The sequence below is a fragment of the Gopherus flavomarginatus genome, chromosome 9, assembly GCF_025201925.1.
Source record: "Gopherus flavomarginatus isolate rGopFla2 chromosome 9, rGopFla2.mat.asm, whole genome shotgun sequence".
In the NCBI taxonomy this organism is placed as follows: Eukaryota; Metazoa; Chordata; order Testudines; family Testudinidae; genus Gopherus; species Gopherus flavomarginatus.
The window spans coordinates 4,005,822-4,033,178 of NC_066625.1; the positions used below are offsets into that span (position 1 = coordinate 4,005,822).

At 47.4% G+C, this 27,357-nt stretch overlaps 3 protein-coding genes across 11 annotated transcripts in view; 1 reads left to right on the forward strand and 2 right to left on the reverse strand.

Annotated features, from left to right (window-relative positions):
* The window catches only part of TSC2 (TSC complex subunit 2), a 57,863-nt gene extending 46,339 nt beyond the window's left edge, over positions 1-11,524 (reverse strand). For 4 of the 5 annotated variants that reach the window (XM_050968759.1, XM_050968757.1, XM_050968758.1 and 1 more), the window contains exon 1: positions 10,827-11,515. In XM_050968759.1, coding sequence (XP_050824716.1) covers positions 10,827-10,988 — 162 coding nt within the window. In that variant the 5' untranslated portion in view covers positions 10,989-11,515. Of the gene's footprint in view, positions 1-10,826 lie in introns of all 5 variants that reach the window. The other variant, XR_007776396.1, reaches the window with a different exon arrangement.
* NTHL1 (nth like DNA glycosylase 1) lies at positions 62-24,092 on the forward strand. 5 transcript variants are annotated; one of them, XR_007776398.1, is made up of 8 exons: positions 62-169; positions 1,277-1,527; positions 6,617-6,787; positions 7,533-7,692; positions 11,559-11,664; positions 12,825-13,331; positions 21,516-21,644; positions 22,320-22,474. XR_007776398.1 is itself a non-coding variant. In XM_050968772.1 (6 exons), exons 1-6 carry the CDS (start codon positions 67-69, stop codon positions 22,342-22,344), a joined length of 816 nt encoding a protein of 271 aa, XP_050824729.1. In that variant the 5' UTR covers positions 62-66; the 3' UTR covers positions 22,345-24,092. The 5 variants fall into 5 exon arrangements, 3 of the variants coding, with proteins under 3 accessions (XP_050824729.1, XP_050824728.1, XP_050824730.1); XR_007776397.1 differs by lacking the exon at positions 21,516-21,644 and having other exon boundaries at positions 22,320-24,092; XM_050968772.1 differs by lacking the exons at positions 12,825-13,331; positions 21,516-21,644 and having other exon boundaries at positions 22,320-24,092.
* NHERF2 (NHERF family PDZ scaffold protein 2) overlaps positions 15,075-27,357 on the reverse strand; it is a 98,266-nt gene continuing 85,983 nt past the window's right edge. The window contains exons 4-7 of the mRNA XM_050968770.1: positions 25,849-26,002; positions 23,223-23,266; positions 22,303-22,365; positions 15,075-18,027 (exon numbers count right to left, since the gene is read on the reverse strand). Coding sequence (XP_050824727.1) covers positions 17,872-18,027; positions 22,303-22,365; positions 23,223-23,266; positions 25,849-26,002 — 417 coding nt within the window. The 3' untranslated portion in view covers positions 15,075-17,871. The remainder of the gene's footprint in view (positions 18,028-22,302; positions 22,366-23,222; positions 23,267-25,848; positions 26,003-27,357) is intronic.

Genomic DNA, 27,357 nt, shown 5'->3' on the forward strand with positions numbered 1-27,357 from the left:
CCCTTCCGGGTGCGGCGGGCACGTGACTGCCGCGCGGCATGCTGGGGCTTGTAGTCCAGGGGAGCCATGTGCGCGGCGGCCTCGCGTCCCCCGCGGTCTGGGGGCTGCGGCGGGAGGATGGTGACCAGGCAGCTAGGCAGGGCCGCGGGGGAAGCGGCGGCAGCAATAGGTACGAGGGGTCAGAATCCAGACCCCCCCCTTTGCGGGGCTCCCCCAGCATGAACTGGGGCTGAGGGGGAGATGGAAGTGGGGGGCATGGACGGGGAGGGAGATGGAAGTGGGGGGCATGGAGGGGGAGGGGGAGGGAGATGGAAGTGGGGGGCATGGACGGGGAGGGGGAGGGAGATGGAAGTGGGGGGCATGGAGGGGGAGGGGGAGGGAGATGGAAGTGGGGGGCATGGAGGGGGAATGGGAGAGGACTTGGAGGGGATGGAAGACCTGGGGGAGGGGTGAGATGGAAGTGGGGTGCACAGAGGGGGTTGGGACGTGGGTTTGTAAGAGGATCAGACATGAGGGGTGATTGGCTGTGAGGGCGTGTGAATTTTGGGGGAAGGTCTCCCCTCCTGGAGCTGCTGCCTGCACCCACCTACCCCCAGGCCCTATGCAGTTGCTGTTGTGGGAGCATTGGCCCAGCTAATCTAACTCTGAGCTCCTGCATCATATTGGCTCCCGGTGGAACAGCCCATCAGGTCACCAAGCCCATCCCCAGCCAGGAGGGCTGTCCTAGATAGGGTGACCAGACAGCAAGTGTGAAAACTCAGGAGGGGGCGGGGGGGTAATAGACTGTATAGGAAAAAGACCCAAAAGTTTTTACTGTCCCTATAAAATCAGGACATCTGGTCACCCTAGTTGTAGACCCCACAGTAGGGTACATTAAACTGCCTCTGCCCCTGGCATGACCCAGGAGACAAGCCTGCTCCAGCATAGCCCTGCACTGGCAGGTACCTGAGATCAGTGCTGCAGTGGCTCAGAAGGCAGCCCTTTGCATGTGGTCCAGCCCTGTGCAGAGGCCAGAGACATGTGGTCGCATGTCATGCTGTGTGTGCGCGCTGTTACATGTGAAAGGGGCTGTTTTCCAATAAGTTCTTATACACTGGAAAGCTTGCCTTATGTGTATGTTGTGTCCTGATGGGAGGGCTTGGGGGACAAGCAGGGGAGTGATGGAACCTTAGCCCAACTTTAGGCTGCATGGCTCCGCTGTATTGGTGTAGGGAGGAGCTTGGACCTGACTATTCCAAAGGCTATGGTCTGAAAGTCCCCTTTTCACCTCTTTCAGGAAGTCGGGCCCACAGCACAGCAACCGTCCCATCAAAGAGCAGCAGGAAGGGGAAGAAAGTCAATGTTCTTTATGACTCTTTGGAGGGAGGCATTGCTGAGAAGGAGGAGACTGACTCCAAGAGGCTGAAATGGGAGCCAGGGAACTGGAGGCAGCAGCTGGAGAATATCCGGGAAATGAGGCGGAATAAGGATGCTCCTGTGGATCAGATGGGGGCTGAGAAGTGTTTTGACAGCAGCGCGCCTCCAGAGGTAAAGCAGGCAGCTTACCATTCAACCTGAGAGCATTAGCTGAGCAACAGATGATATTGTGCAACTTTGTAGAGCTCAAACTCCTTCATGCTGAAGGGCAGGTACCCTACCCTAGTTTTACAGTGGTTCCGTGATTTGCCCAGGGATGTGTGTTTGAAAGGTGTGAGAGCTATAGGCTGTGAGAAACGGTGTAAATTCTGCTGGTCACTCAGAGAGTGGTTTATCTTGCCAGATGAATGATATGTTCTCCTTGGCAGTTCTTTATTGGGCATCAAAGATGAAGAACTGAGATTAAGAAGGGCTGTTCCATGGGGTGGTCTGTCATCCCATTATCTGAACTTGACCATCCCTTTCATCAGCCCTGATCTTGATGCCTCTGCTTTGACCATGAGCGAGAAGAGACTCTCCCTGGTGGAAACCAGTATGATGAAGGGTTGCTGTGCTCTGGCTGTGCTACGGAGGCTTAATCCTTTGGTCTGGAGGCCCAATAAGAGCTAGTGGCAGGTTACTGTAAGCTAAGGTGTGGGCGCTGTTTCAGTGGGGGGCCTGCGACACAGAGTTCAGCTGGGGATCCATGCTGTTCGTTTTGCTCCTCACAGCCCTGCACACAAACAAACCTTGTATCCCCTACTGCTGCGTGGTAGGAGAACACATAGACACAGTGAGATAATTGTATCCCACAACCATGTGCTTGAAGACACATCCAACAAAGGCCAATGCAGGCAGCCCCACCATACAGAGCTAAGTATTTAGCAAGTCAGAAGATGAGAACTGGGGGAGGGAGGCTTGTCCTCACATCTTGTTCATTCTGCCTCTATGAGCATCTGTCCTTGTTCATTCTCTAATATATGTTAAGTGTTAGGAACCCTAGGGGGGAAAAAGACACACCAAAGAAAAGAGTCTCAGCAGCTGTGTGAATGCTGCCTTCCCCCCAAGTGAAGTGTGTGGTGAAGGAGCTCCCCTCAATGCCAGGCTCTGGAGACGTGCTATGGAACCACAGTGTGAATTTCCCCAGTTAGTCTCCACTCAGGCAGCAGTTCCGACATAGGGAGAGAAGTGGAGTGGCCAGCAGAGCTGTGCAAAAGAGTCCTCCTGATCTGGAGATTCATTTTTCAGTCAAAACTTGAAGCAGGTTTTGTAGAGTTTAGGGCCAGAAGAGACCATTAGATCATCTCACCTGACCTCCTGTGTAGCCCTGCTAATTAATTTCACCCAGTTACCCCATACTGACCCCTTAATTTGGGTTAGACTGAAGCATGTCAGTCCTCAGGAGACTGAACTGTTGTGTGCCAAAGGCAGAGGTGCCACCACAAACATGCTAGATGCTTTAGATGGCTAGAAACTGGTCCCTGGTGCAAGTAACTTCTAGTCTGCAGCCCACAAACTCTGGGAGCGGGACAGTCAGGGGTAACGGGGTTCAGAAAAGAACTGGATGACTTCATGGAGGATAGGTCAATCAATGGATATTGGCCAAGATGGGCAGGGATTTAACCCCACACCTGGGGCAACTCTGAACCTCTGACTGCCAGAAGCTGGGAGTGAAAGACAAGTGGAGTGCTGCATAACTGCCCTGTTCGGTACACTCCCCTTGACGTTCTGGTACAGGCCACTCTCAGAGACAGGATACTGGGCAAAATGGATCATGGTCCGATTCAACATGGCAGCTCTTATGTTCTTAATGAAGAGTGACGTATGCCACATACATGGTTTTTGTTAGTGACATTTTTTTTAATTTAATCTTAATGAGACAGTTGCTGATGGGAAGATTAAGGTTTGTGAGCCAGGGAGCAAGGTGATGTCTGGTTTTGAGTGGAAGCCATGGAAAAATATTCTGGTGGTCCCTGCCAATTGGTGTAGGCTGGTGGCTCATAAAGGCAGCTCCAGAAATCCCTTTGGGAGTCATAGATAAGTCTTATCTAGCTGATTGGTCTCAACAGCCTCCACCAAGGGGAACCAGCATTAAGAGGAGCCGGGAAACCCACCTCTTCCCAAAATAAATCAATGTGAGCATTATTAATGGGATTCTCTCAGCATAATTGCTGATTGTTACACCGGTTTCTAGCAGGGAACTACAATGAGGCATCTCGTGTAAAGGTGACGTGCAAGGACAGGGAGGGAAGGAAGTTTTGTGTCTCTTTTTGCTCTTCTCTGTTGGCTAACGGCAGCCTGCAGGTCTGCACACACTGATGCCCCAGTTTAATGTAAGTTCTAAAGTGACTTCGATTAGACCAGTGCAAAGGCTGGTTGGATAATCTTATTTTAGGTTAGCTGAAGTTCATAAGGGGCAACTTTAAGAAACTGGAATAAGCCCCTCCAACCGAATTAAGAGCACCCACCCAGGAGTTTGCAGCAATTTAAATATGTTTAAAAACTGATTTCAAGTTAAACTGGTGCCACTGTCTCCGGTAGAAAAGGCCTAAGTGGGTTATAGGCAGTTGTCCTCTCCCCTCAGCCCAGGAAGGATTAAATGCCTCACCCAGATTCTGTCCAGGCCCTTCTTTCAGGGCACAGTTTATCATGCCAATACTAAACTTGCAGAGTGACACAAAACCAAGCTGTTCCCCTGTGCAAAACTGGCTGCAGGGGCCCAGAAGCCTTTCTCCTTGGGTCTCTTCCTCCTGCTGCAGGGCTTGTCACTGGAGCTAAACTGCTTTCTGCAGTTTCTCCTTGGCTGAGCCCTTTCAGCCTTTATAGGAAGCACCGGGGGGGGCCCCCTTTCCAACTGGGTCTGATTATCCCTTTTACCAGGCCCAAACCCTTTTTCTGAAAGGGGCTCTGCCTCAGAACAGGGCTGGCCAGCTGGCCCCATTTCCCCATCACCCCTAAAGGGACAGACCACCCAGTTACACACAGCCACAAAGGAGTCTTGAACTGGTTTAACTGAAGAAATGTGAGTTTGTACCTAGAGCGCGCAAGATCTTACAATAATAGACTTGCTGTGCCCTTTGTGCTTGACGGAGTCTAGGCATTTGGTTTGGGAGAGCTCTCGGCCTGTAACTGAAGAGGCACAGGAGTTGGCTCTCTACCAAAGGAACTTTTGATTCCATGTCTAGATATCTGAGTTAGACAGTAACAGAGTTTTAAACAGTCTGTGTGCAAATCCCTGCTCAGTTGTGCTTTTTTCTTAGATGGCTTATCTGATGATGTAATCCTGCCAATTCTCCCATCAGCCACAGTTTTCCAGGATCTAAAGAGCAGACAAGACTTAAATCTTTAACACAAAGAACAAAGCAGAATTTGGGGGGGGGGGGTCAGAAGGAAACTTTCTAGGCTGCTTTTATGCACTATAAAGAAGCAAAAAAGGACACAGATCTAGTATTTCTCCCCCTTAGTTCACCATTAAGAAAACATTTGTTTAAAAATGCAGGCGTGCTGGGAATGGTACTGTGCTTCCCCAAGTCGCTGGCACGGAATCAGAGGCCCAGAATGACGCCGTCCTCCAAAGGGAACATCTGCACACGTTTGCATCGGTACAAAAAACAAACTGTGGTGCAGCATTGTGATGGGAGGCTGCAGGGAGACTCCATCAAATGGCATTGTTTGTGCGAGAACATTTAGATTAAGGGCAGGCTGACTCTGGTGATCTCTGCAGAACAGCTCGAGCAACCTATACTTGAGCAGACAGGGCTCCAAAGAGAGGCTATTGAAGATGCAAGTGGGTAGATTTATTTGAGATATTGCTCTTGTAATCTCTGGCTCCGGACGGGGGTTGTGTCCTAGTCTGAAATCTCTAGTGAAAATGGTTAGCTTCTGCTTTAGTCTGAGACAGCGTGTGACGCCATAAAGACACATCAACCAGCACAAAGTGATACTCTGGGGTTAAAGAGAACCACAACTCATCACTGGGAAATAACTCTTTTCCCTAAGGGAATAGACTTATTCCTTCCAAGATAAAGCGAGGCATTGTAATAACCCATAGCACAGTAACCCTGGGCTTTTCCGGCTGCTGGCCAGAACTTTCAAGGGCTGTTTTTAGGGGGTTGAGGAGCCTGAATCTGGAATTGTAGCCCAAATGTTCTGCAATCATCTTAGTTGCTACACAACCCCCAGCACTGGGTGCCTGGCTGGGAAGACAGGGTCTGCAGTGCAGAGTCACAGAGGGAAGCACATTCTAACTCAGCAGTAAAGCAGGAAATAAAGACACCAGGTCAAATCCTGCTCCGTTACACTAGAGCAACTTCACTTATTTCAGTGACATGCCTCCAGACTCGCTGGTCTGAGATCAGAATTCAGCCAAGAAGGATATTTCTGGTGACCGTGCCGCACACTGGACAGTGTTCTGAGACCCGAGTCTGGAGAAACACGTTCATCTCAGAGAAATGCTCTGTCCAGAGTAGTCCCGCAATTCAGTCTCTCATTACGTATTTGATTTTAATTTCTAAGGGCTTGTCTACATGGTGAGTTACTGTGCAGCAAGTCAGCACGTGACCCTGCAGTGGACTAGTTTGCTACACTATATGTGAGTGGTGCTACAGCACGGTGACTTTCACTGCAGTGCCCATGTGGGATGTTACTGCGTGGCAAGCAGGTGCACTGTAGAGTCACGCCCTGGCTGGCCCTGCACTAACCTGGAGACAGTCCCTTAGGCTGGGACTTTCAAAGAGGCCTGTGGGAATCAGGCACCCAGATCCCATTGAAATCCAATAGGAGTCAGGTGGGTGTGACTTAAAAGCACAAATCCCATTGAAAGTCAAGGGCAGGTGCTCCTCAATCACATAGGAATTTCTGCAAATCCCAGCTCTATCTTTCACTGTCAAGCCTGCAGAGATGCCGATTCCATGGACATGAACGCCAGCGAATTATTATTATATCACCCTGTTGCTTTTCTGTAAGTAGTGATTACCTAAGAGAAAAACTTTAGCGGTTCTGGGGAGACAGAAGTAGATACAGTTTCTGACTCTTCTCGACTGCAATCTCTTTTATTTAATAATAAGGTGAGAGCTGAGGAGAGGCCCATATGGATGTGCATGTCACGTGTGTGTGTGTCTCTACACCATTGACTTGCAGACCCCAGACCCAGAACTTCCAGGATCCCAGCCCTGTCTAGTCCAGGGTTCTCTGACACTTCGTCTCCCATCTCATCCTTTAGGTGATGCGCTATCAGGTTCTGCTGTCACTGATGCTGTCCAGCCAGACCAAAGATCAGGTGACCTCGGCAGCCATGTTGCGCCTGCGGGAGCATGGCCTCACGGTAGACAACGTTCTGCAGACGGACGACGTAACTCTGGGGCAGCTCATTTACCCAGTGGGATTCTGGAAGGTGAGAGCCAAACCATAGTGGTCGTAGATGGCGGTTTGTCTAAGCAGAAGTCGAATAATGCCCCTGGTCCCCAAACTGTTGGCATTGTCTCAGGAACATCCGAGGCACGAAGAGATGAGTCAGATCAGGGTAGTTGGATCAGCTTTTGCAAGCTTCACCCCCTTCTTCCATAAAAATTATCCAAATGACCTGTGATGGCAGTTGGGAACCACCTCTGTCGTTGCCTATTTATTTCTCTTGACTTCTCCCACAGCAATGCCCCTTGTTGTCCCATTCATGTTCCCTACCTCTCTTACTCTCCTTTGCTACTCTCACCTCTTACACTCACCTGCTAGCGAGAACGCCTCTCTTTTCTCCCTTTACATGTATTTCCTTTTTTTTTCAGCTCACCATAGACTCTCATTTCTTCCCGCTTGCTGCAGGCAATCCTGCATCATGTCCTCTAATGAGACACTCTGTACTAATCCAGTGTAATTTGGAAGCTGTATTTTATCCCAGTGTTAGCAATCTGTATCCAGGACAAGAATGCACTCGTTGGCATCATCCCAAGCATGGTTAGAGGTTAGAGCTGATCACGTTACAGCTTCTTTATAGGATAAATCAAGGACATCTTTTGTGTTTTCCTCTACAAACTCATGTCTGTTCCCTCAAATGAAGGAAATAGTCCTATTGTCTGGTACATGTTTCTCCTTTCCATTTCTTGGATGGGAACTTAGATGCTATGCAGTTTGCTTTCATTTCCCAGAACAAGGTGAAGTACATAAAACAGACGACAGCAATCTTGAAGCAGCAATACGGAAGTGACATCCCCAGTACCGTTAAGGAGCTGGTGAAGCTGCCGGGAGTTGGGCCCAAGATGGCCCACTTGGTCATGGACATTGCCTGGAAGAATGTGACTGGGATCGGTATGTTTTACAGTGTGTAAGATGCTGCTATACCATGATCCGCCCACTCTTCCCAATCCTAATCTTTCCCGATCCATTGCTTGTTATGTAATAATACCTTGCTCTTATAGGGAGCTTTTCATCCATTGATCTCAATACCAGAAGGATTCTAAGGCTGGTGAAGTCACTTGGGCTAGTCGCTTATTCTGCCTGGATTTACTTATTTGCAAAATGGGTCTAATTGCTACCTCCTAGGTGTGCTGATTAAGAATGAAGGCATTGCTTAATTAATAACAACTAGGGATGTGTGGCGACTTGTATCATGCTTTAAGGTGCCCTGATGAAGAGTGCAAAGCAACGGAGATGTAATTCCATGATACCTCTGTTAAACAACCTATTTTTTGTTTAAACAAATCTCACTTTGGAAATGGTTCTTTCAGGCCAGCTGGAGAAGGGACCGAGGAGGTCTGATTTTTGCAACTATACTTAGAAAGAGCTTAGTTGCTGATGGTCCGTGGGAGGATTTTGTTTGAAACTGGCTGTTTTAGGCTGAATTGGAATTAAGTTTAATTCCTAGCTGCAGGGTTCCTTGTGGAATTGTCAGACAAGTGGCGATCTGTGTCTCTGTTTCTTTGCTCCGTTTCTGGTACTGGAAACTTACAAAAGTTGAAGGCCTAGATAGCACTGTATTCAGGTCCTGTTTCGATGTCTTCAGGCGATGGGGCTTATAATTTGAAGCCTTCTTGGATTTATAGTGGGGATGTGCCTCTGAGGCTGGGTTGGACTGGAGGGAGGTTCTGATAGCAATTGTACCCCTTCATTTTAAAGGAGCAGAATCTGGGTAAGGCAGGATTTTGATTTAGCTCATCAAGGCCAGCAGGTGGCACTGCCTGCTAGCTTTTCTATTTGGCTAAGACAGAGCTCCAGGTATGCATCAAGGTCTCTGGGGACAGATTAATATTCAAAGTGTGTTTGCTGCTTAATCAGAGAGAATCATGGGAAATCTGTTAATGCTACCACCTGATGAATGACGCCTGCCTGGATTGAAAATTCAATACCAACTTCAACACAGGCCATAACTGTGTCTTGAAACTCGGCTTTACCAACTGTAGTTCTTGCACTGGACTGGCAAGCTTTTGAGTCTGTTGTTTCTTCTGAACAATTAATCCGCTGTTGGGGAGGAAAGTCTAGAGGGAGCTCTGATAGCTTTCCAAGGACTTGTACGCACTGTTTTGATTTAGGAAGCAAAGCTATATGCTTCCTGTTTACAGCAATTTCCTGGGTTTTGTTCAATTAGCAACAGAAGGACCAGTCTGTCACTGCTGATCTAACAGTCATTTACTTTATGCTAAGAGCCTTTCATCTGAGAGTCTCAAAGCACTTTTCAGACATTCCCTGAGCCTTCCAAACTCTTTCTGTAGCATTATTAAATGCATTTCCTGAGGAAAGTAGAGGGCAGCGTTTGCAGCTTGCCTAATGTCAGCTGAGGCCACTGCAGGAAGAGAACCCAAAAGTCCTGGCCCCCAGTCCTGCGCCCTGACCTGCTGGATCACACCGCCACAAAGAAAACTGTTTATGGTGAAACAAACTAAGTCAGATGGGTTGGCTGTCTCACAGTGTGCAGCCTGCAGCCCCAGTCTGCTCAGAGTGACATTGTCCTGGGGAAATCATGGCTTCCTTCAAAGCCACGTCCCACTGCTTTTGGGCCATGTGTCAAGAAAGGAGCCACCTCTTTATAGCAGGGGTTCTCAAACTGGGGGTCATGACCCCTCAAGGGGTCACGAGATTATTACCTGAGGGGTCTCGAGCTGTCAGCCTCCACCCAAAACCCCGCTTCCCCTCCAGCATTTATAATAGTGTTAAATATTTTTAAAGTGTTTTTAATTTATAAGGGGGGTTGCCATCCGAAGCTTGCTGTGTGAAAGGGGTCATCAGTACAAAAGTTTGAGAACCACTGCTCTATAGCATCCGTGTAAAGTTCTTGAGATGATCAGCGACATCTCATGACTTAATAATCGTGATCCCTGCAGAGAGGTAACCCCACTTGATGCTGAGACTCACCTAGCAAACCCTCAATGCAGAGAACTCCCCTGCTGAAGTCAAAGGGACTTCTAGGATTAGATTCCCAGGGAAGAACAGTCTTTTTGATTGCGTGAATGCATGCATGCGCATGCACACACCCCTGCCCCTTCCCCCCGATTTATCGAAAGCTAATAATCATCCTTCAAGATGGAACGAAAATGGCCAAACTCCCAGCCGTGGACTTTGGGGCTTGGCGGCTGCTGTTTTTAGGCCTCCCATATTAATCCGTTGGCAGTGCAGATATCACGGTTGCAGCTCAAAAGGGCTTTGACTTCCTGCTCAGCCTGGTTTGGAACCGTTCTGAGCTGGCTTGCATCCTTTCCTGACACTCTGTCTGGCAGTAATGCTTAGACACTGTTCTGTGGCTTGGCAGGGCTCATCTTTTACAGTAACCTTCAGCCTGGAGTGCTGCTAACCCCGGTAGATCAGCGTTGCTGCAAGGACTCCCAGGGATCAGTGGGAGTATCGGGGAGCTCGGTGCTTTGGTAAATCGGAGCATTTCTTTAGGTTCTGTACCTCGAGGTTCCTGTATCTGAAAATCCTGCTCTAGTGCTTTTTTCCTTGCTGCCAACTTAAAGAATAACTTAATTCTGGGACAAAGTACATCTTAAAACATGTGTATTATTTAATTAATGCTGTAATTATTGGCTACTTAATCATTGAAATACAAGTATTGTAACAATCCTGACCTCTGAGGGCTATGTAGGATGTGTGCTGGCTACCTCAGCTTCAGAGTGCTGCTAACGAAAGCCCTACATGGTCTGGAAGTTGTCTGAAAGATCAGCTGTGTCCCTGGTGAAGCTGCCGTGCCTGCTATGAGATTGGCCTGGTAGCTACCAGAACAGGGAGAACGAATAACTCTGTCTTCCCCACCCCAAGATATTTAGTCGTAACTCCAAGCAGGTCTTGGTTTAATCCATGTTCCCATAGGGAAGTGCTAAAAATAATTGCTCTGAAATGTGCCAGCAAGTAGCCCCAACACACGGGCAAGACACCAGGGACATGGACTAACTGGGCAGTGTTAGGGGTTTCTCAGGTTGGCAGACAATTCAGAGGAAAAGGCAAAGTCTTACCTTGCGTTTATCTGAGAACTCCGGTCCAGGGTCCTTGAGAGAGGCACATGGTCCAGTGAATAGGGCAGTGGCCTGAGAGTCGCTTTCGCCTCTGCTGCTGCCCCGCTGGGTGACCATGGGCAAGTCACTTCCCCTCGGTTTCCACAGCCACCAGGTGGGCATGACGACACCCCCTTTCCCGTGGAAAGTGTGCTGAGCTCTATGGATGAAAGCATCCTACAAGAGCGTGATGGCATCAGTGAGACCAGCTCATGCGCTCCTTGCCGTCTTGGGTAAGGAGTTCAGAGGTTGCCACAAATCCTCAAAGGCTAAGACCTCAGGAGTGACAACCTGCCTGTGTGCAAAGCTGTCAGATTAGTGCCCGGGATACATACAACTAAGGAAATATCTACAAGCCAACTCAAGCCCCAAATCTTGGCACTTCTGAATGGCAGACTGTGGGGTGGGGGGAAATTGTCTGTTTCACACTTTCACCAGTGGCAAGACCTTGCTGTTCCTTCTTTGTGACCACCCCCCCCCCCCCACTTACTTGAGCCATGGTACCCTGCCTCCCAGGACCCTACTCTTGGACAGCAAAAACCCACTTGGCATCTGCCCTGAGATGGAAGAACCTCCCAATACAGGCTAGTGCATCTGCTATGGGTCCTGAGTTGACTGCTTCTTTAACTCCTTAGACTCTGCTTCCTCCTGACCCAGGTGTTCCCTCCTGACTCCAACCTCTCTGCTCCCCAGGCGTGGACACCCATGTGCATAGGGTTTCTAACAGATTGAAATGGGTGAAGAAGGAAACTAAAACCCCCGAGGAGACCAGAGTTGCGCTGGAGGATTGGCTGCCCAGGTGAGGTGTCTCTTGCAACGGGGAACTTAGGCTGTTTTTCAGCTGCTGCTTGGCTCTGAAATCCTGACACATACATACACACACACACACACTCTTGACAGTCCCCTCCCCTCCCAAGTACTCCCCCTCCTTGTAATCGTCACAGGAAACTGCCATCTGCATTCCTTTCTCCAGTACCAGCCTGAAGCATCTTTTGTTCATCACTTTGGTTTATGGCAACAAGTGGCTGTCTCATCCAGCACGCAGAACCCTGCGGAGCTATTTCCTACCCTGCCCCATGGCATTGTCAGTGAGCCTGTCCTTCCCCTTGTCACGGACGCAGCAGGGAAGGAAGCCTGGCATTACAGTGCCTAGGCCTAGGACTTGGCTGCAGGTTGTTTCTTGTTTCCTGGGGAGCAGCACTAGTTCAGCTGTTTGGACAGTTCAGAGATGGCAGAGACTTTAGTCACTCCTAGTCTATGCTGCTGGATGTGTTCCCTGCAGCGCATTCTCTACTGTCCAGTTTGGTTTAACACACCCAAGGCCATCACTTCCCTTGGGAGGCCATTCCACCAGCTAATAGCGGTGATCTGTCTGCCGATCTCGTCAGCTGCAATGGCGTATGCCAGGGATGAACTCTGGCCTATATCTTAAATGATCAGTTAGTTTCTCTGTGTATCAGAGACTCAGAACAGGCGCTGAACAGGAAGGAAACGCCACCAAGTGCTCCAGACCAGCACTCCACTCCGTGTGCAGTGGCCTCTGGAATTTGTGTGCTGCAAGGCCCAGCTACGGGTGCAGTGGGGATTCAGTGCCGCGGGGGGTAGCACAACCCTATTGTGAGCTCAGGCAGAAGCCTGTCTGCATCATCCAGTGGTGGGACTAGCTGCGTATGTACCTTTCCCCTGTTTGCACTGGAGGGAGGTGAAAACAGAAAAGTTCCTTTGGTTGCTCCAGCCCACAACAGTCCTGGCCCCCAACCAGCATGGCAGGACTGGGCTCTGGGAAAGTCTGCGGGGCGGACGGGAGCTAGGGCTGGAATATGCCTCCGAGAGGATGAGGAGCTAAAACAGCTGAACTGTTGGTGGGAAAAGAATTAAATACCTGAGCAGTGCTGGGCTGCTTTTCAATCCTGCTCAGCAGCAGCATTGACAAAACTCATCTCCCTTCTGAGTCTGTAGGGACCTCTGGAGTGAGATCAACTGGCTCCTCGTGGGCTTCGGCCAGCAGATCTGCCAGCCTGTGAACCCTCGCTGCAGAGAGTGCCTCAACAGACACATCTGCCCGGCTGCTACGAGATGTTGAGGGAATGGCTGCTCCCAGAGCAACAGATCTGCACCGGAGTCGTGAAGCTGCTGGACGCTGAGCCCTAGTAAGACTGCATTGGACTTGGGGAGGGAAGACCTAGTGCTGTGGAGAGATGGGATGGGAATGCAGCAGCTACCCAGCCGATCTCTGAAGAGGAAACGCTCTCTCTGAAATGCAGCCGTCCTGCTGAGTCACCTCTGCAGACGCAGTTCCTCGGTGTGGGTGTCTAACGAAAACACTGCACAGGGACAGTGGGAACGGGGAAATGCTACACGCTGTGGTGTCTGGTGGAGCAAGACGGAGACCTCTGCCAGCTCGGTGCCTGGCCCTGCCTGGAGTCCCTGCCTCAAGCTGGTTGGGCACAGCCTGGCTTAAGAAGGGTGGTTTTTTTATTAAGGTTTTACTGACAGCTCTACAGTGCAGGAGGGAGCCATGGTGGCCTCAGCCACAGCTGGAAGGCATAGGGACTGAGCACGGCAAGGGCCAGCTGGAGGCAGGGAGGGGAGTATGGGGCAGCCCCCCATGAGGGGTACAATTTGGGCTTCACAAAGATGAGGCCAGCCCCCTAGACCAGGACGTTGGGGCTTCGCTGGTAGCCAGGAACAGGGGACGCAGAGAATGGCCAGCGGAGCTGCTCTCAAGTTCAGCTTTGGCAACGCTGCCCCTCTCTGAACACTCTCTCCGCATGGGAACCCCTTTGATCTGGGGCAGCACTTAAAGCAAGTCTGCCGGATTTAAGCACGTGCGTCAGTGCTGCAATGAGGATGCTAAAGTAGCTGTGTTTCTGATCCTGGTGCTGTGTCTGCCTTTCAAAGGGTGCCGGATTGCGAAGGTGTTTTTCAAATGGGTATGAAATTTGGAGTGGTCGAGTATTTGAATTTCAGGTGTGGTGGGACTCTGTCACAGAACCACCCATTCCAGTAGCAGCTGTGGTGCTTTGGCTTAATCAGATGATAAATATTGTTTTGACTGATCCTTCATGTGTCCAGATTTAACTCCTAAAGAATCGAGGGCCTATTGGATTGGAAACAGGAGAACAGCTCAGCCAGCTCTATCACAGCTGAGGGTAGGGGGGGAAGGAAACAGAAAATTCCCCTAAATACTGCAGGAATTTCCACATTGGACTCTAGTGTGCTTCCAAGCAGCTCTTGCACTGAAGTCCAGAGTGTCAAAGGGATTTAGGTGCCTTTGAGGAGTTGGGCCCAAGCTGGGGAAAACTTTGCTACTGAAACCGTTAATATTCCAACAACTTGCTCTTGCACTAGCATCGCACAAGTTTTGCCTGGCACAGGGGAAAGATCAGCAACGGGCTGGAGTGGAAGGGCTGCTTTCTTCTGTTTGCATAATGCTGCGTAATCCAGAGCGTGACCCACAAAGCCCACACCTGCGGTGCTCTGTCCTAACCTGGCCGGGCTCTGGGTCTCAGGCATAAGCACTGCAGGTTGGGAGTTTGTCTCTGTCTTAAAGGTGGGGACATACAGAGAGGGAAATCTGGCTTGTGCTTTTTTTTTGTGGCTTCTTTCTAATGTTTAAAGGATGTCGGCAAAGTTATGCTCCCCCCTCCTACCCCCACACACCAGACACTGAAGTCTCATTGACACTGAGGCCAACTTAGAACTGGAGCAATAGCGGGTGCATAACCTCAGAAACCCCAAGGAAGAGAGCTGATTGACAGAAGTGTTTTTTTTTTTTTAAATAAACTTTTAAAATGTTTAGTTTATGCCTCTTTATCCCCAACACTTGGGCAAAAAGTTCTTTGTGCTAAAGATTCACCATACCCAGCTTTTTCCAATTAAGGGTTGAGAAATATGGATTTCAGAGTCATGAAATGAAGCCAATACTAGACATTCCTAAATTTAGAAAAGTAGTAAACCAAAATCAAACCTTTCAGGCCCCCTTTTACCTCCAAGAAGCTAAAAAGGATACCAACAATTTTCTTCTGTTGCAAGTCACCGTTCTAAGCAACGACAACCATTAACTCATCACAGAACTGCAGAAGCTGTTTGGCCCACTCTTCTAATCAGCCAGTGGAGGGAATGGAATTTAATCTAACACACTGTTGTGCTTCCTTTCTGACGCTCTTTACAACACCAGGACTGAACTGAAGAACAGACTAATTACCCTTTTAAGCTGTACATGGCAAAACAAAGTTTATTATTGACATTACAGTATACATTGTCTTCACAATGCAGATAACAACTTTATACTTGTATTGGTTTTTCAAGTTAAACGTACAGAAACTGAATAATTATTATTACAGAGCTACTAGATGTCAGAAATAGCGATAAGTGCTTTAACCATGAGCCGTTTCCATGGACTATGCAGCGATAATTTTAAAATCTTATTGGTACATGTTTGCATACCTGATTTATTTTGATCAGCATTAAAAAGAAAACACAACCATGCTATTTTCCCCTCAACTAGTTGGTTCTGTCTTATGCAAGTAACATAGTATTTACAGGCTTTTCGAGAATGACTTCCTTGTTTGCCACGCTGTATTTTAACACCTACCTTGCAATGTAACTGGGAGGTTTTACCCCTAGCAGACTCACATACTGTCTCTGGCTTAGTTAGAAGTGCAGGGATTGAAAGCCATTTGCATATCATGAGTGTAAGATTCTTTTGTTACTGACTTCTTAGAGCAGCAACTGTTTGTTGTGGCCAACAGCAAGCAGCCCTCCCCCTGCCATCAGATTTTCTTTTGGAACACGCAAGGTAAGAGGCCAAGGTGAGACTCCTGTAGGGAAGAAAAAGCTCTAAACTCCTTACTAACCCTCTCCAACCTGGTGTCAGTCCCAGGCTTTACAGCCAAACACTTGCAGAGATTTCTTTCCAAGATCCTATTTGCATCCATTTGCCCCACTAACACTGTACATCCTCCCTAAAAGAAAGCCCAGCCAAAAGCCCTGTCTTCCGTATGGTCACAGCCTTGCATTTCACTGGTCCCTGCAAAGAAGCCAAACACCCCCTCTGTCCCGTCCCCACTGTGCTGCGATACATCCATCTACTGCAAGGAACAGTAAATGTTATAAGGCACCTTTTTTAGCTCAGTATTACGAAATATACACAGAACCTTAACAAGACCATAGTGCACAAAGTCAAAGGCCGCTTGTTCATTATACAGAGTCTAAGGGTAACCTGGGACAAAAAACGAACCATGTGCTTTATCGTAAATACTATTGCAAATCTTACATTCTTGCCCTAGTATGCTGTTAGCTGGGGGGGTGGGGGTGGGGAGTGGTCATTTACCTAAACTGTCTGCTCTGCCCATCCCCCACCCCACCTGCTTTTTTTAATACTATTTTTGCCATTGTTACAAAATACATGTCAGCCAAAAAGGCTGTTTTGTTAGCGTTCAGTAAGAAGGCAACGGGAATTGTCCCCCTCTCTACAGCCCCAGTGCATCTCCATCTCCACTGCCTGGAGGCCATTAGTACATGTTTAATTTAATCTTCGTTAGTGTCCCTCATTTGAAGCCAGAGGTAAGTAGTGAAGATTTTATACTAGTTTAGTGCTGGCTCTGTAGGATAGCTTTCATGGTACATTTCATGGAACTCTCTAACATTGAGAGCAGGGTGTTTTCAAAGAGGAGCCTAAAGCCAGAGCAGTTGTCTGGGGCCCAGCAGATAGTATTCCGGCTTCCTATAAGACAATCCACATGCCAGATCACATTGCTACAAGGCAGGGGCCCGGCCCAGCCCATCGTAAGACAACAGAGTTTGCTTGTTATTCTTCCAGGCTGGCAATGCAGCTGGTGAGAGATCAGCAGGAAAAGGTGAGAGGTTTAAACCCTGAGTCAGAAATAGCAAAGCAGGTTCGGGTTGGGGCTTGTTCTGAAGCCAGCATCTGAGTGGATGAGCTGCCGCTGGATTGCTCCTGCTTGAAGCCCTGTTTTCATGAGTGCCTCTCGAAGCAAGGTCTTCAGGGATTTCAGTTCCCAGCTAATAAGACACTTGACGTGCTTCTTTGAAATCCACCTGAAGAGCCATGTTTCCAGTGTCTCATTAAGTTTGTTCTCGCAGGGCTTCCAATAGCAATCGGGGACAGAAAACCTTGCGGGTGGATGTGCTAACAGGAATCACAGACGTTCCTTTATTGTCGGGGGGAGGGCAGCTTATTCCCCTCCTCTCCTGCCATTTCTGCATTTTATTATGCACATCTGAGGCTTGGGTTATTTGGGCTACTAGGTTTTGTGGGAATTTTTTTTGTTTTTAAATCCTACCATCTTCTCAACACCCAGAGTTTGTTTTGAGGGGAGGCGGAGGTGGAGCACAGAAAGGAAAAGGTTTGCTGAGAAAAGGGCTTTTATTGCACTGGTTAAAGGGATCCCGGGGGAGAGCGGTTCCAGCATTAATGAGAAACAGACGGGGAATTTTCTTTTTTACACCAAAAACAAACAAACCCCACCAACCCTTCTAAATCACTAGCGAAGCCAACAAGAGAGAAATGTATAGCCACTGACCAATCTCCCACCATGTGAGTATTGAACATTGTAGCTCAGAGTGGGATTTTTTCATTTTTTTTTTTTTAAACAAACTAGATTTTGAATTGAAATGAACGAGAGTTTGCAGTTTGGGAATGCATAATATCCCACCGGGGATTCTGCGGTGCAGGGAAGCTCAAAATAGTAAAAACTGAAATAAAGCAGGTAAGAAGCAAAGCTGAAATCTTTCCAGTCTTTCTTCAGCAGCAATGTGGGAACCGCAGGCAGCTGGGTATGTGCTGGGAGGAGCTTTGGTCATCTTTCTATTGGAATCACTTGTCCATAAATGACCCTTTTAAAAAATTTGCCTTGCAAAAAGCAACCAATAAAGAGCAGAGCACAAAGCGTCTTGGGTCAACAGCCAGGAATGGGGCTGGTGCACGTTGGAGATGTTCAGTTTGGAGGTTGGGGAGAAGGGGAAGAGCTGCCGTCCCAGCTCAGAAGTTGCTGAAAATCTCCCGTTTCTTGTTCCAGTCCATCTGCGGAGCCCTCTTGTTCACCCGCTTGGCGCGTGCTTTCTCCTTGGCCTCTGCCGCAGTCGGGCTCAGGTTCAGGCCACTTTCCTCAAATGGGTCCTTCTTAGACTCTCCCTCCTGCAAAGAGGAAGACGACATGAGAAGCTTTCCTGTTACGGTGTATTGTGGTGTACTATGCTGGGTGGTGGAGCTGTGCCCATGGAGTGAAATGGGCATGCTTGGGTGCAACAGTGCCCCCTGCAGGAAGACAATGGGCTGACTGGGGTGGGTGTATGTGTGTCTGATTACATCCCCCGCTGGATGGCACATCACACCTATGCCTGTGATTGTGGTTATCCTGCCCTCTAGTACCTCATCTACATAAAACCTTACAGAGAACTAGGGCAGATTCCCCTTAAGGGCATATGATAAGAAGCCCATGTTTGTGGAGCAGACCATCGAGTTTGTCATGTTTGTGGTTTAAGTGGCGACCAGGGTGTCTTTGTGGCCAGAGATTTAATTACAATATAGGAGGGGAAAAAATGCCCTGAAGAATGTGTTGCTGCTGTTACTGGAACTGGAAAAGCAGAAGCACAAAAATGCAGTGCCATTGCCAAAGGTGAGATGGAACCATGTTTGGAAACACAAAATTAAGCCCCTAGTGGCAGTAAAAGCTTTTATAAGAGGAAGCAAGATGGAATAACGGGGAGCTTTGTGGAAGCACAAACTTGCTTATTACAGCGGGGCATGTTTAACTAAGGACCAGAATTGAGTTGCTGATTCGGTTACATTACGGGCTTGGTTCACTCTAGCTCTGATGTTCAGGGTGGAGGAGAACCCTAGCTGGTTTTTTTCCAGCTAGATGGCTTTAAAAAGGCCACATCTAGCACTGCATCTCAAAGCCACCAGGTGTTACAATGCAAATATTTGCTTACAGGTGACTGAGTTCTGCCCACATATAGTGTGAATAGCACCTTGGGAGCTGCCCAATAAAAAGCATAACAATCCAACATTCTTTTTGCCAATTCAGTGCGATATCTAGGAGAGCTGGGTCCAATGTGTCTTGTATGAAACTTGATTCATAGTTTCCTCCTCATACTACTGATGGCTGCCACCTCAATAAACACTCTGAGCAAACCTCAGGGGCCTGTAAGTTCATCTCAGCCTTCTTATGTCTATAATGGGCAAAAGCTGGACTTCAGATCCTTAGGGAACAGTTAATATGCAGGATGAAGTGCTTTCAGCTAAATATCTATTAGTCTTTTGAAGAGACATTTTTCTGCAGGCCTTAAATTGCATTACTGCACTTCCATCTTCATGCTAAGCACAAAGATGATTTAATTGGGATTCAGAGTCCATTAACTTGCACTGGCAGAGCTTTGGAGCACAAGGAAGTATCTTTTCTGCTATGACATCTTTAGTTAGAATGTTCGTATAATAGACGGGCTGTATATGTACCTTAATTTAAAGCTTACTGCTTCAGTAATCGCATTTGCATGGAGTAGGTTTTAGTGAGAGAACCAGCATTTGGGAAAGAGCTACAAAGTGATGCTCAAATGTTGGCAAGACATTCGCATTTTCAGCGCTGTCATAACAGCATGAAGTTCTTAGATGGAAAACGGGGCTAAAGGCCTGATTCTTCATTGCCTTGTGCAGTCATTTACACCAGGAAAAAGTGTAAAGTGCCACTGATCTGAATAGTAGTATTTTGTACTCACTTTGCCCTGCTGGAAGTGATTTCACGAGGTGCAGTAAAATGGAGAAATGCCCTTCAAGTTTAAGGGAAGTTTTTAGAGCCATTTGTCTGCACCACTCCCACTGACACCATGCAGCTGAAACTCCAACCGACACGTCAAACGTTTGCCCCCACATGGCAATGGCCACTTTTTTCAAACAGAGGTGTCTGAGTTAGGCACCTGAATGAAAATGGCCAGATTTCAGGGATACAGATCACCAATTCTTTCACTACTTCAGTCCCTGAAAATCAGGTCACTTTTATTAAGCGCCTAACCTATGAATTCAGATGTCTTAACTTTAGGCACTCACGTTAGAACACTTTGTTCATGATTTTAAAAAAACTGATTTATTTTGGATGCCTACATTTTTAGACATGCAATTTATGACACCTTAAAGGGACCTGATTTCAGAGGGTGGGTGCTCGGTGTTTTCTGAAATTTGGGGCTCATTACAATATTTCTAGTTTGGCACAAAAATCAGACACACCCAGACTCAAGTCAGTTTTCAAAATCAGGGCTTTTGGCCGATGCATTTCTTTATTGTCAGTGAACAATTCCAAGGCATGACAAGAATGAAAGTTAAAGGACACAACTCAAAACTTTAGAAATCACTTACTTCTTCTACTAACCACATGCTAAATTAGTAAAATGAGAAGCGTTATCAATCTACTCTTTTCTCCCTTTGAAGCCATGTGTTTGCTTTTAATCTTTCATTCAACTTGAATAATGAAAGGAGTGGTCAATTTCAGTGTCCTATTCGGATTCTCAGGCCCTAGCAGAATGCTACAAAGTCCAGCTTTTCAATAGGCAGAGAACTGTTTAATTAAAAAAAAAAAATCCTGAAATTTGTATTCAATTTTTTAATTCATGAAACAGAGTTTAGTCCTGTTAGGTACTGTGAAATCCTTCCATGCAAACTATATTTAATGTGATTACATTTGAGGTCTAAAATTAGCTGAATGTATACAGTTAGCTTGCACCAGCCTAACGCAACGGTACCAGCAGTGGCGGATTAACAAATTTGGCGCCCCTAGCCCCTCAAAAAATTGCCGCCCCCTTCCCCCCACCACTTCACCTCTGCTCCCCTGTGGTAAGCCTGGGGGGCCGGGGGAGAAGGGGAGTTGTGGCGCACTCGGGGGATGGCAGCGGTAGAGTGGAGGTGAGCTGGGGCAGGGAGCGCTTCCCTGCCCCCGCCCCCCAAGAGTTATTCCCCATGCCCGCCGGCCCTAGCTCAGCTTTGCTCCACCTCTGAACGTGCAGCTACTCGCTTCTCCCTCCCTCCCAGCAGTTTTGCGCAGTGAGCTTGGGAGGGAGGGAGGAGAAGGGGAGTTGCGGCATGCTCGGGGGATGGCAGAGGTGGAGCAGAGGTGAGCTGGGGCAGGGAGCGGTTCCCGGCCCCCCCCCAGGTTACTCCCCGCGCCCGCGGGCCCCAGCTCACCTCTGCTCTGCCTCCTCCGAGTGCTGCTGCTCGCTTCTCCCTCCCTCCCAGCGCTTTCACACGGCAAGCCTGGGAGGGAGGTGGAAGGATGGAAGCGTGGCGCGCCTGGGGGAGGAGGCGGACTGGGGATTTGGGGAAGGGGCAGAGTTGGGGAGGGGGCGCGAGCAAATTTGCTGCCCCTGCAAATTTGTTGGCCTAGGCGATAATACACCGCTGGGTACCAGTGAACCATTTTAATGAGGTTACCAACTGTCTCCCTCAGTTATTACTCTATCTCTCACCTGTCACTCGTTTTAGACCCACGTTTACCCCTAACCCATTTCTTTTCCTTTTGGGGGCTACATAATTTAGTATAAAGCGCACCTTGTGACATTTAGTTGTAGAAAGTCTTGGTTCTGCATTGTGCTTCCTAAAACTGCTGGTTTCTCTGTGTCCTTTCCTGGAATAAACAGGCTGCGCAGTCCAGATAATACAGCGTAGTAAAGCCCTCATGCTGAACTTTACACACCGTACCAATCCTAATGACTTCGCAGTGCACAAAGTTAAGTCTGTACAGGATGGGGGCCTAACTAAGTAAACAAGTAAGCAACACAACGGTGCATCAGAATCCTTGCAAAACTTGTCTATTAATCTGGGACATCTGCTGCCTCTGGCAGAGGCCACATGAAACCAGGAAGTTTTCCTGTACCCCTGACAAAGAGTGGAAAGAATGCACAGTCTGGACTCCAGCACATGGAGCCAGTGGTTCACTCACAAGAGACAGAAGCAATCCAAGTAATCTGAGCCTCTCAATAGTCCCTTTAAACTCCATTTAATCAAGCCCTGCACATTTTAGCTTCTGCACATCTTAAAGCAAGAACAAGTCACATCATGGTTTTTAGTTTCTCCCCCCCCAAAACATAATTACATGTTTTAGTCGTGGGTTTGGGGTTTTTTCATTTGCTAGTTTTCAGTTGATTATTTTCCCTGCATTAACATTTTTTGCAATAACATCGTATTGAATTTCCCCAACACCTTTCATCCCATGGGATCCTAGAGCTACTTCAGAAACTATAGAGATTGCTCACCCATTCTAGAAATGCAGCCATCTCTGGGTTGGAACCTGAAAGCTGTTTAACAGCTCACAAGAACACTACATGCTAGTTTAGGGCAGGAAGTGAAGAAGAAATCTTGTTTTGAAAGGTTATTTAATATTCATGTTTATATAATATGAAAAAAATTGTAAAAATATATTTGTACCTCTGATTCCTTCTCAGGACTTTGGAGATCACTATGGGATGAAGATATGGATCCTCCGTTCAGCTGTTGGAAATGGAAATGTTAACATGTACATTATATATATATATATATATGTGTGTGTGTGCACGCGCGCACGCATATTTTTAATATATATAAGTGAGATGAAAAATGCTGTGTGGAGTTTACAGCCTTATGAGATAAGATCAGAGCCAATTCTGCCAGGTGAAGAATAATGTGTGTTTTTTTCCAAACACATGGCTGGCTGCAAAACAAAGACTGAAGGTAGAGAAAACTGTAAATTCAAGTCACAAAAAAACGCAAGTGTTTACTAGCAAATTATACAGACGCTCTCCTCCAGTGCAGACTTGGTGGAGGCAGGGTCCAGTTACAATTCATCGGAGTCAATGGAGCTCCACCCACTTACCCCAGAGCAGAGTCTGGCCCTGTGTCTCCACTCTCATTTAGCAACTACTACTGTTCCATGCACATTGCAGGAGCAGGAAACTAAGTAAAGAGCAACCAGCATTGTTTTGAAGCCAGCCTTGAATTAAAACTGCAGAGGGAAGTAATCAAATTCAGTATATGTTAATTAAGCTAAATAAGCCTCAGAACCCTCTCTGAGATAGTGGTCATCCCCACTCTATAGCTGGGCTAACTAAGGCAGCGTCATCTTGCTCCAGATCACAGGGTGAGTCAGAGGCAAAGCTGAGATGAGAGCCTAGGAGTCTTGACTCCAGTTCCAGCTGTAACTGGATCTGATTACGAGGTCACATGTTGTCCCAGAACAAGGTGAATTGGGATTTTGACATCGCTCCTTGGACAGATTTGCCTCTCAAAATAGCTAGATCTCTGCCATGCTGTCTCCATCAATCAGAGTCTATTTGATTAATAAGAATAGGATGTCAATGACAGACACTCACCTGGGTTTGTGCAGACCCGTTAGTAATAGGGTGAGGCACTCCACCTATAGACCAAGAAAAGTAAAGCTCTGGTGAATATATTTAACCCGAGACTGACATGTGTCAGACAGAGCTTTCTCTAGCGTACCCACCCTGGGAACTCACATGACTTTCGCGTTTCCAGGGTTAATGGAGTGGAGCACTCTTTGCAGGCCATATGAAGTGAGGCATGTATATTCTCCTGGAGTCATAGTCAGACTGCACCCAGGTTGTTTATGAGCCCCTGCAAAAACCTATTCATTCCCTTGGGTTTCTCTTCTGTGACCCAGCTTGTTTTTAATTCCTCCCCCCGCCCCCGGTTCATTTGATTTCACCCCTCACCAAAAAAAATATAAAAATCATTTCATGGCTCATTTGGGGATGAAGTAGCTTCTTTTCTGAATCAAATACAACATATGGCCATTTCTGCTAAAAAAACAGATCTGCCTTGTCTCAGAATACTCACATACCCAAGCAATATTCTTTGCTGCAATTGTCACCTTGTCAATTTCACAATAAAATGTGTGGGGGGACACCTGTTTTTGGAGTCATTTTGCATTTTTGTAATATCTTTCCCTGCCCTCCAATTATCCTGCACTATTAACAAAGGACAACAACTTAGATGAGCTGCCAACAATTTCACATCCCTGTTAGGAAGGAAGGACAGTACAGATGTGCCAATCACAGAACAGCCCATATTAAACAGGCAATCCCTCTGTGTAGGATGTAAGTTTCTCGGGGAAGGACTGTGTTGTGTGTGTGGTTGTGCAGCACACGGCACAACAAGACCGTGGTCCCAGTGGGGACTTCTGGAGGCTGTCATAATACAAATAATAAATATTAATAATTAGATGCATGCACTTCATTGTATAACATACAATCTAGTCAAGCAGGAGCTAACAGTGCTCAATGCCAATGTGCCAGGGGTAAATTCGGGGTCAATAAATCCAAAGTTGCCACTTCTAATACCAATGAGCTGCATCACCATGCCTATCGTGACATGGTGCCAATGCCGAAATTATTTCAGGACTGTTCTAAAGATCTACAAGTCCAGCTTTCAGGACTCAGCCAAAAACAGTAGCCCTGCAAAGTCTGCATGAGTAGCAGTCAGTGAAAGCCAGTGTGATTTCAAACACAAATCCTACTCTGAGATCTAGGGTAGTACAAAAACCCAAATAGCATTGTTGGGTGTTTTTAAACTCAATCTGTCTCTATATTAGCAGCTATAGGGGCCCGATTCCTAGTGATCACGAAATCTGCAAAGAAAAGGTGACAAAACACACTCCAGTGCTGCAGTCAGAGTTTTGATGCCAGGATACACTGCCTGAAGAGACAACTGAACATGATGCATATCGCAGTAACACTGGCTAACATCTCCTCAAGCGGAGAACAAGGGCTTCATTATCTTTTGTGCCAAGAGCAGAGTCTCTCTCGCATCATCCCCCGTTTGTTCCAATTTTGAATTCTGAGCATCTGACACCACTTCCCCCCCACCCCCCCGGTGGATCTTAGAATTGTTTGACCTGGTTTTTTGGACAGCTCTCTCCACTGAATACTTGAAAGAGCAAAGTGATTGCCTGAGCTTGAATTCAGTTTAGATAAGAAACAGCTGTGTTGAAAAACAGAGCTCCCCATTCAGACAGCCAGCAAGGAGGGAAATATGTGTTTGGTGGAATGCAGAGATCTCTCCCAGCACGGGAGTCTGCAGCGCCACAGGTCAAATAGTAGATAGGCAGCTTTCTCTGCCAGTTCTCAACAGCAAGGATAATATTTATTGCACCACTTATCAGAGCTATTGCTGTCCTGTGAAATGTCTTCCTTCATGTACACATGACACTTGCTCTCTGTGTCTGTACATATGCATACATGCTCATACTTTCAAAAGGCTACGAGAAGTTAAAGGATCTTTACATTCTTTTCCTCTGGAGTCCAAATCCAAACATTTTAAGTAAGAGAAAATACGCCCCAGGACAACAATGGAATAACTTGCAGGCTCTGCTCTGAGTCTCTTTCCAGACTTCCTTGCCCCTCCCTCATATATGGGACATGTTGTCTTTGGGACTTAGGTACTGTCATCATTGGATCAGACCAATGGGTCACCTAGTCTGATAGCCTGCTTCTGACAATGCCAGATGCTTCAGAGGAAACTGAAAGAAATGCCAGGACAACTGTGTAATAATCATCTGCTGTTAGTGGAAGTTTCTTCCAAACCTCAGGCAGTTAGTCTTCATCTTACGTCCTGAAGTATGAGGACTGATGTCTCTTAGAAACATTTACCCTAGCTAGTTATACATGACATGCCTATTATTAATATCAATGTCTGATTCTCTTCTGAATCCTACCTAAATTTGTCTCAACAAGATCTTGTGTCAGGGAGTTCCACAGGTTAATTATGAATTATTTAAAAATATATAACTGTTTGGATTGCCTGGAAAATATTGTTATTTCTATTTATAAAAACCTCATAGACACTCAGGTAACTAGCAAAAGGGGCTACATAAGCACCTAGACAGACAGAGGAAGTCACTGGGACCTGTGATTCTAAATACAAGCTCATAACTATAGAGAGCAGGATATAGTCAGCTGGGGGGGGTAAGGAGGGTCTCACCTTTGATGTGCTCCTCCGTGGGGATTATCCCCAGTTTCTTGAAGTATTCATCCGTTTCGGGATCCACCACTAGGAGCTTGGCTTCGTTCTCCTTGGCCTTGATGTTTGACACAACCTCGGAGTGTTTCATGCCTTCCACATTTATCCCGTTCACCTGCAAAGGGACAACAGGGACGTGAGTGCTTCTGGGCAGGCCACACACCGACACAAAAAGCCACATCCCTAGGGTGCCAGCAGCTTTGGAGGTTTCTCTCCTAAGCACTGCTGGGGAGAAGCATTTACCTTATGTACCAGCCTCAGTGCAAAAGGTGAGTGTCTCTATGTGAAATGCTTGGTGCACCACATGGCCACATCAGGAACCTCACCTCACCAGCTGGAATGACTCCACATGTGCATTTTCCCATCTAGATTAACAACCTCAAAGGTAATTTCCCACCCCCCACCCCCAGGCATTATGCTGGTTCTCCACATCTTGGCCCTCAAACCCACCCTGCTTCTGGGTTTGAAGATAGGGGGACACAAGGGCTAAAGGCTCTTCTTCCTTTCATGCTACCCACCATGTCCTACCAAGCTCGTCCCAGGTCTTGCCTTGAACGCACAGGCAGTTTAGATAGGACTGTACCCAGAGAACAACTTGGTGAACTTTCATTTGGATGGCCACCAAAAGATCCCAGCAAGAGTATCTTCCCTTAGGTCCCATCAACTCCCAGGTCACCTCTGCCTTTTACCCATGTCCTGAATGTGCATGTTCCACTGGGCATGGGCGCAGGTGTCTCTGCTCCCAGATCTCAGGTCTCCCACCAGCTGGCTGCTTTCGAGGGGCTTTTAAAATTCTTCTACTTCTATCACTGGTGTCAGGGTGGACAAAGTCCCTTAGGCCACACCTAGTCTACCCCATTGGCCACTGCAGTCCCCTCCAGCATACTCTCCCACAGTTTGCCTAGTGCGGTTCTAAAGAGCCTAAGCCCTCAATACCAATACTACTTTCCTTGGGAGACTACCACAGTCCAACTGATCCCACTAGTATCTTCCCCTTCCCAGTCCAAGCCACTGGTTGGTCCTTTCTGTCCACAAGACCAGGTTTCCATTGCTGGGAAAGCTTCAGTCAGGTCTTTAGTGCAGGTCTCCACTCGTGAGCCAATGCCACGTGGCCATCTTTAAAAAAATGTGACAAAACCCTCACACTGGAGAAAAGGATTGCCTATTGCTCCCACGTCTGCCTTGGCTACACCAAGTGGTGCATCTCTCTCCTAATACTGGATGCAGTGATTAGCTGCTGTCCTTTGTTGGATGCTAAATGGTGCCTGTAAAGGACTGAGATATTATTCTCTTCCTTATTCCATACAACACAGGAGGAACAATTGTAACTGCAAACCATTATTCCTAGTGTTGAGTGAGGACACTCTGCGTCCTGAGTGAAAATATCTTAATGCTGCCAAGCCACTCATTGCTTATAGGTACAGCCGCCACCATTGGTTCCACTCAATGAACCATTTTGAGCACTAATTG

What these genes read in the sequence shown, in the direction of transcription:
- NTHL1 (XM_050968771.1), top strand. Translation starts at nt 67, where the DNA reads ATGTGCGCGGCGGCCTCGCGTCCCCCGCGGTCTGGGGGCTGCGGCGGG. An exon ending in ACCCAGTGGGATTCTGGAAG is followed by an intron (nt 6,788 to 7,532) that starts GTGAGAGCCAAA and finishes TTCATTTCCCAG; the next exon opens with AACAAGGTGAAGTACATAAA. An exon ending in CTGGAGGATTGGCTGCCCAG is followed by an intron (nt 11,665 to 12,824) that starts GTGAGGTGTCTC and finishes CTGAGTCTGTAG; the next exon opens with GGACCTCTGGAGTGAGATCA.